General features: G+C 40.9%; 1 protein-coding gene across 4 annotated transcripts in view; it reads right to left on the bottom strand.

The window, feature by feature from the left end:
• Positions 1 to 282: 282 nt before the first annotated feature.
• Positions 283 to 8,141, bottom strand: part of tspan4a (tetraspanin 4a) — a 99,944-nt gene continuing 92,085 nt past the window's right edge. For all 4 annotated transcript variants that reach the window (XM_035734614.2, XM_035734604.2, XM_035734596.2 and 1 more), the window contains 3 exons: positions 5,510 to 5,641; positions 2,909 to 2,992; positions 283 to 811 (listed from right to left, as the gene is read on the bottom strand). In XM_035734614.2, the coding sequence (XP_035590507.1) occupies positions 743 to 811; positions 2,909 to 2,992; positions 5,510 to 5,641 (285 nt within the window). In that variant the 3' untranslated portion in view covers positions 283 to 742. The remainder of the gene's footprint in view (positions 812 to 2,908; positions 2,993 to 5,509; positions 5,642 to 8,141) is intronic.

Here is an 8,141-nt window from a genome sequence, read left to right as displayed (position 1 = left end):
GAGAACTGTGAAAAAGAAATGCCCCTAGGTCACAGCAGGGAGACGTTGTCGAGTACCTTGACAGAGTCTGTGACAGCGAGATCGAGACATTTTAGTACCAAGGATGACTCGTTGGTTTTGTTCTGTGCAACACTCGAGATGGGCCTTGGGACCATTGTCTAATTTAATGGGTTTTGTGAACATCCAGACATTCTTAGTATTGAAGTTGCTATACTTATATTCCTTTATATGTAATAAATCCCTCCATATTAACTAGTTCATTAAGTTATTATGAATTCACTGTTACAATGGATTCTAATTTACTTTATTTCTTGATGGCGGAAGAAAAAAAAACTCAAGGATAAGTCGAACATTCACTAAACACCACTATAAGAGCCATGCACTTTAGTACTTGCATGGCCTGTTTAACTAAATGCACTCCCGACCTGCATTCCTTAGCTCTCCTCTCGTTTCAAAACACTTAGATTATAGAGTGATTCAAAATAATTTAAAACATCTCTATGCGTATTTCTACATATTACATGTACACGTTGAGCACAAAATGAGCGAATAACATTTTTAATTGAGCAAAAACCATCCATCGGCTCCCGATATGGCATTGTGGCTGTTTAACAGTACAGGTTGTTGTGAAGATGTGACATGAGGATTGGTCTGCGAGGGTGTCGCTGAGAGAGTAGAGGGACAGGGTCTGTGGGAGGGGTGTGTGTGCCGCCCTCATTCCCAGGGTCCTTTGGGGGCAAAGCTAGGCGTAGAAGGTCTCCACTTTGACTGCATGGCAGAACATCGTCATAGAGAACACCAAACCCAGAATCTACACAAAGGGATCACATACACAATCAAAATCAATGTGAGACAACTACATCATCAATAAAGTGGCCCGTGACCAAATACCCGTACTTGCGTCCTAAATAGTAGGCCGTTTTGAGTATGCAGATGTTTTTACATTTTATAGCAGGAAATCTAGTTTACTTTAAATAATCAGCTATGGGGATTTGCGACAGAAATGAACCAAGACGCATTCTCAGTATGCGGAAATAGAAAGTTTTATAGTATATACACATTACCAGTCAAAAGTTTTAGAATACCTACTCGTTCAAGGGTTTTTCTTTATTTTTACTATTTTCTACATTGTAGAATAATAGGGAAGACATCAGAACTATGAAATAACACATATGGAATCATGTAGTAACCAGAAAAGTGTTCAATAAATCAAAATATATTTTATATTTAAGATTTTTCAAATAGCCACCCTTTGCCTTGATGACAGCTTTGCACACTCTTGGCATTTTCTCTACCAGCTTCATGAGGTAGTCACCTGGAATGCATTTCAATTAACAGGTGTGTCTTAAGTTAATTTGCGGAATTTCTTTCCTTCTTAATGCGTTTGAGCCAATCAGTTGTGTCGTGACATGGTAGGGGTCATATACAGAAGATAGCCCTATTTTGTAAAAGACAAAGCCCATTTTATGCCAAGAATAGCTCAAATAAGCAAAGAGAAACAATAGTCCATCAATACTTTAAGACATGAAGGTCAGTCAATATGGAACATTTCAAGAACTTTGAAAGTTTCTTCAAGTGCAGTCGCAAAAACCTTCAAGTGCTATGATGAAACTGGCTCTCATGAGGACCCCCACAGGAATGGAAGACCAAGAGTTACCTCTGCTGTAGAGGATAAGTTCATTAGTTACCAGCCTCAGAAATTGCAGCCAAAATAAATGCTTATTTTACCTAACATGGATTTCTGTTTTCTCATAAAGTGTTTCTTGTTCTCTTGGCCTTCGTCAGAGCTTTTAAAGTAAATACTGAAACGTGTTGATTGTGTGTCGGCACCGGGGACTCGGGATGTGGCTGCGTTATTGATGTCGTGTTAATCAGGCTTTTTGTTTTGAACATATGGACTGTTTAGGTTTTGTAGGCTACCTGTTTCATTATTTAATGTATGGATCAAGCCTTAACTCCTTCCCAATGATCAGTGCTTTAGTTCATTATGTTGCTGTCCAGCGGTTCTGAATTTGCGACGCGCCCATCTGTCCACGTTTTTCTGTGCAATATTTTTTAATTTTTTATTTATTTCACCTTTATTTAACCAGGTAGGCTAGTTGAGAACAAGTTCTCATTTGAGCCTTTTGATTTGAAATGTTTTGGTGTGTGTACTAGGCTAATGTATACGATACAGCACTTTGGTTTCACTAAGAAATATGTTGAAATGGGACCAAATTATTTGTTTCTGTCTTCAGTCCTTTTGAAATAGGATAAAATGGCTATTATGGGTTGCGGTATACTGTTGGATAATGCGATGCAAGAAAAATCCACCCGCACTCAGCCACGCCCCACGTACTCAGCCAGTCAGGATCCACCACTATGTTGCGGTCGCGGCATACTGTATACTTTTTACTATGCGACGATGAGTACATAGCATGCAGTTTAAGTATATAATAAGCTAGTATGGGTATTCAGACACAGCCAGTCTCCATTGAGAATAAAAAGGTACAACCTCGTGAATTTGAGTTCACTGTAATAGTTAACAATAGTGGCTTACTTTCAAATCATCTCATTTTTATCAATTGTTAGTGATATTAGCCTGGTTCCAGATCTATACAATATGTCCTTTTACCCAACTCCTCTGATTTTTGTCGTCATGCCATTGTCTGACCCCAATGCAAGCTACCGTAAAACGTTCAGGTGCGCAGATATTTGGAATGGGGTCTGTGTATAGCAATGACAACCAATGGTCAAAGTCGGAAAAGCAAAATGCCGATCTTCTGGTGCCAAGCTAAGATGCTGTGGTTCCCTGTCAATGGACATCTCTCTATAAAATGTATTGGTCACATACACGTGTTTAGCAGATGTTAATGGGGGTGTAGCGAAATGCTTGTAAACTGTACAATGGTGTCACCAGTGTCTGTACCTGTGTGAGTGCCGTACACAGAGCAAAGATCCACAGGGCCACCAGATTCTCTTGTAGCCAATCCTTCACCCGTTCGTAGCATGGCTGTGTAGGCACACAAGAATGGAAACAAATATTAAAGCACATTGTACAAAACCCCCTGAAGTGTAGCCTACAGCAGGGTTGGGATCAATTCCATTTCATTTCAGTCAATTTTTTAAATATATATTTTTATTTATCCATTATTTTACCAGGTAAGTTGACTGAGAACACGTTCTCATTTGCAGCAACGACCTGGGGAATAGTTACAGGGGAGAGGAGGGGCATGAATGAGCCAATTGTAAACTGGGGATTATTAGGTGAATAGAACAGCCATAGAAAGTGATTTTACCTGAAAGGTTAGAGAAAACAAAAACATTTGAATGTGTTTCCTCATTCACTCCATCTGGTGCTAGTCTTGGTAGACTTACAAGAGTATTGGCCCACAGACTCTTTTATACACTGGCCAGCACAGTGACGCATCCCACACACGCCTTTTCCTCTGAAAATCATCTCCTTGTCATGTTAGCTAAGTGGGTCCCTTGCCTTCCACATTTGGCCCAACTCTGCTCTGTTGTTCCCTGGGAGGGCTAACATCCCTATCTAGTGCGATGGACGGAAGGATGGGAGTGACTTGCAGATACCATCACTCTGTGCTGGGACAACATTTAGACAAGCGAGTTGGCCATGAAAAATTCAGCTCACTCAAACGGGATATACACATAGGCGACGTCAACCAAAGTTTCTCAGACTCTCCCTTTCCAACATTCATTACGTGTAACACAGTGAAAAGGATGATGGACCACTAGACAACTACAAGTCCTGATGTAAAAAAAAAATAAAAAAAAATTGAATCGTTTATATATCCTCAAAGTGGTTGTTGTAATAATTCAAGATAGTGGCACAGACAATGGCAGACAATGATGGGACTGGCACAGAGTGCATGAGCCTGGCATGGTACACGGCAGAAAGAATTTACGCCTTACAAGGGAACCCAAACCGGCTGCACACATGCACCATTGTACATAAATGTATTTTATCCCCCCACACCAAACGCAATCACGACACGCATGTTAAAATATCAGAACAAACTCTGAACCAATTATGTTAATTTGGGGAATTTGGGCACTTGCTAGCTAATTTGTCCTATTTAGCTAGCTTGCTGTTGCTAGCTAATTTGTCCTGGGATATAAACAATGAGTTGTTATTTGACCTGAAATGCACAAGGTCCTCTACTCCGCCAATTAATTCACACATAAAACGGTCAACCGAATCGTTTCTAGTTCTCTCCTCCTGCCAGGCTTTTTCTTCTCTTGACTTTATATTGCGATTGGCAACTTTCATAAATTAGGTGCATCACCGCCACCGACCTTGTTCGTCTTTCAGTCACCCACGTGGGTATAACCAATGACGAGACGGCACGTGGGTACCTGCTTCTTACAAACCAATAAGGAGATGGGAGAGGCAGGACTTGCAGCGCGATCTGCGTCAGAAATAGAACGGATTTCTATTTTAGCCCGTGGCAACGCAGACGCTCGTTTGGCGCGCGCAATAATTGAACAACACAGATTTCTACATTTATTTTGCGACGCGAGCGGTGTAGTCAGCCTGTTGGTCTGTAGCACTGCTGTAGCACTGTTTTTCAGTCTTCCCTATAATCATGGATTTAGACCTGGGACACCAGTTGAGTGGATTCTCTCGCCGAACACAATGGATTAATCAAGTAATTATATATTAACTAACTACCAGGGGCGAAAGAAAGTCAGCACTGCTGCTGCAGACCTCGAAGCCGAGATTCCAAAACAGAGTTGATTAACATAAACAAATCCACATCAAAATCTGTCTAGAGATATATCTGTGGAAATACTACTCTGTTTGTCAGACCAGGGAGCATCCTGAGAAACAGTCTATGACCCCACTATGGTGTTCTCCGTTTTTTTTTTCCCATATGACTCCCACAAGTGTCACGGGACTAGTCTAAAGGTAACCCGGGACCAGTTTCAAAAAATGAATGAATGTATGGAAGTAGTTTTGTGCCCCCAAAAAAGGGGTTAAATGTGTGTCCCCAAATATAATTATTATACAATTATTCCAGAGCTTTCTCCTAGATGTAAACCTTATTCTTTATGATACATTTTTGACTGTCTGCTTTGCCATTTAAGAGTGTGCTATTACTTGTGCAGTAAAGACCCCCCCCCCCACACACACACACACGTTTAGGGATTAAATACCCCTTATATTTGAATATGCCTTTTACCCCAGGTATAAGGAATATGAGAACAGGTAGTTCTCCTCAGCACAGCAGTGTTTCCCAAAGTGTGGGTAGGGTTTTAGCAAAATCTCTGTGGACTGTGTGGATTGTCTGAGATTTTTCGCAGTATAATGTTTTGCTTAGCTGGTTGGTCACAAGGGAGGCTTTTAGACAAACATTCTTTTTTTAAACATTTGGGCACCAAAAACTACAGAATAACATTTGGGAACGAACTAGTGTGCATGCGCGTGTGTATTCATTTCAGAGAGACCGAGTGTGTGTGTGTGTGCATATGTGTTTGTTCGTGCATGTTTTTATCCTGTGCATCTTACCGCAGTCCACCAGGTCCCTGGGTTCTCGAGGCCACAGTTGTCGCTGTACTCCAGACAGCAGGAGTCGGGCACACGGCTGGCGTTGTACACATCAAACCAGTCCGTATGGTTGGTCACGCCACAGCAGCGGAACTACACCAGACAAGGACACTCTGCATGTCAATGACAGAACAGAGAGGAAAACCGAACATGCTACACACTAAAACCATGATTCTGCATGATTCAAAAACGGAGATCGTTCTCAGGCTCTGACATGTTAAACATATCTCTCACATTGTTTTTTTTTCTTTTTAGATAGTTCTCCCTCATCACTCCAAATGGGCCATTACTGAATTGGAACTAGATTAACATTTTCCAGTGTGGTAATGTATTCAGTGGGGTGTGGAGAGGGTAAGCTTGGTTTTATGGAATGAGAACTTTTCTTGCTGCGGTTTTGACGTTTGACTCAATCTAGAATTTCACATTGAACACATGGTCACTCACATACACACAAAACTAATGCACACTACAAACAATCAAACTGGACTCTGTAATGTAAAAGTGGCCTCTTCTGTGATAAACAGCCCAAAGTCTGATATCGTGTATCTTTTGAAGTCTATCGGCAGCTTTCACCAGCAACATTTTTATTCGCTCCTTTTGTTCAACCTTTCCTCTACTATCTTTCCTCACCTTGTGTTTCCTACTTTCCTTTGTCCATGATTTGAGCATTGGATTTTTGGTCATGAATAATACACAGCCGAGCACATCAAAGTCAGTGTGGAAACAAACAATGTTGTTCTTCGGGGAGCCGTGCGGTCCAATTTGCATTCCTCTTACTGATTGACAGCCTATTTAAAGAATCGAAGGCTGTTCTTATTGGTTGGAATCAGGTTTGATTGTATAATCCCTTGTCCCTATGAAGTGGTACATATGATAATGTAATTAGCCTGCAGTACTGTATTTCTCCAAGCTTGAACTGTTTTAACACTAGCCTGGCCCCAGATCTGATTGTGCTGTCTTGCTAACTCCTATGGCCATTGTCATTCAGTGTCATAAACCGATCTAGGACCATATTAATTTAAGACTGTACTGTTCTACTGTTGACCACCAGGGGGCAGTCTAAGCAGGACAAGTTGACTTACATTTGACATTTTAGTCACTTAGCAGACGCTCTGGATGACTTACAAGAGCAATTAGGGTTAAGTGCCCTGCTTCAAATAAAATAACATTTTATTGGTCACATACACATGGTTAGCAGATGTTATTGCGAGTGTAACGAAATGCTTATGCTTCTAGATCCGACAGAAGAGCAGTATCTAACAGGCAATATTGAATAATTCCACAAAACCTAATATCTAACAAATTCCACAAAACCTAATACACACAATCTAGTAAAGGAATGGGATGAGAATATATAAGTACAAAATATATGGATGAGCAGTGACAGAGCGGTTAAGATGCAATAGATAGTAAAGAATAGATGGTGAAGGATACAGTATACAGCATATACAGTTGAAGTCGGAAATGTACATACACCTTAGAAAAATACATTTAAACTCAGTTTTTCACAATTCCTGACATTTAATCCTAGTACAAATTCCCTGTCTTAGGCCAGTTAGGATCACCACTTTATTTTAAGAATGTGAAATGTCAGAATAATAGTAGAGAGAATGATTTATTTCAGCTTTTATTTGGTAGAATTGCCTTTAAATTGTTTAACTTGGGTCAAATGTTTTGGGTAGCCTTCCACAAGCTTCCCACAATAAGTTGGGTGAATTTTGGCCCATTCCTCCTGACAGAGCTGGTGAAACTGAGTCAGGTTTGTAAGCCTCCTTGCTCGCATGCGGTTTTTCAGTTCCGCCCACACATTTTCTATAGGATTGAGGTCAGAGCTTTGTGATGGCCAGTCCAATACCTTGACTTTGTTGTCCTTAAGCCATTTTCCACAATACTTTCCACAAGTATGCCTGGGTCCATTTTCCATTTGGAAGACCCATTTGCGACCAAACTGTCTGATGTCTTGAGATGTTGCTTTTAATATATCCACATAATTTTTCTACCTCATGATGCCATCTATTTTGTGAAGTGCACCAGTCCCTCCTGCAGCAAAGCACCCCCACAATATGATGCTGCCACCCCCGTGCTTCACGATTGGGATGATGTTCTTCGGCTTGCAAGTCTCCCCCCTTTTCCTCCAAAAATAACGATGGTCATTATGGCCAAACAGTTATATTTTGTTTCATCAGACATTTCTCCAAAAAGTATGATCTTTGTCCCCATGTGCAGTTGCAAACTGTAGTCTGGATTTTTTTATGGTGGTTTTGGAGCAGTGGTTCCTTGCTGAGTGGCCTTTCAGCTTATGTCGATATAGGACTCGTTTTTACTGTGGATATATATAATTATGTGCCTGTATCCTCCAGCATCTTCACAAGGTCCTGCTGTTGTTCTGGGATTGATTTGCACTTTTCGCACCAAAGTACGTTCACCTCTAGGAGGCAGAACGCACCAAAGTACGTTCACCTCTAGGAGGCAGAACGCGTCTCTTTCCTGAGCGGTATGACAGCGTTTTCCAAGCTGTTTAAAGGCACAGTCAATTTAGTGTATGTAAACTTGTGATACAGTGAATTATAAGTGAAATAATCTGTCTGTAAAC

This window comes from Oncorhynchus keta, chromosome 2 (genome assembly GCF_023373465.1).
Source record: "Oncorhynchus keta strain PuntledgeMale-10-30-2019 chromosome 2, Oket_V2, whole genome shotgun sequence".
Classification (NCBI taxonomy): domain Eukaryota; kingdom Metazoa; phylum Chordata; class Actinopteri; order Salmoniformes; family Salmonidae; genus Oncorhynchus; species Oncorhynchus keta.
Note: the sequence above shows the minus strand (reverse complement) of the source record. Positions and strands in the feature narration are given on the sequence as shown.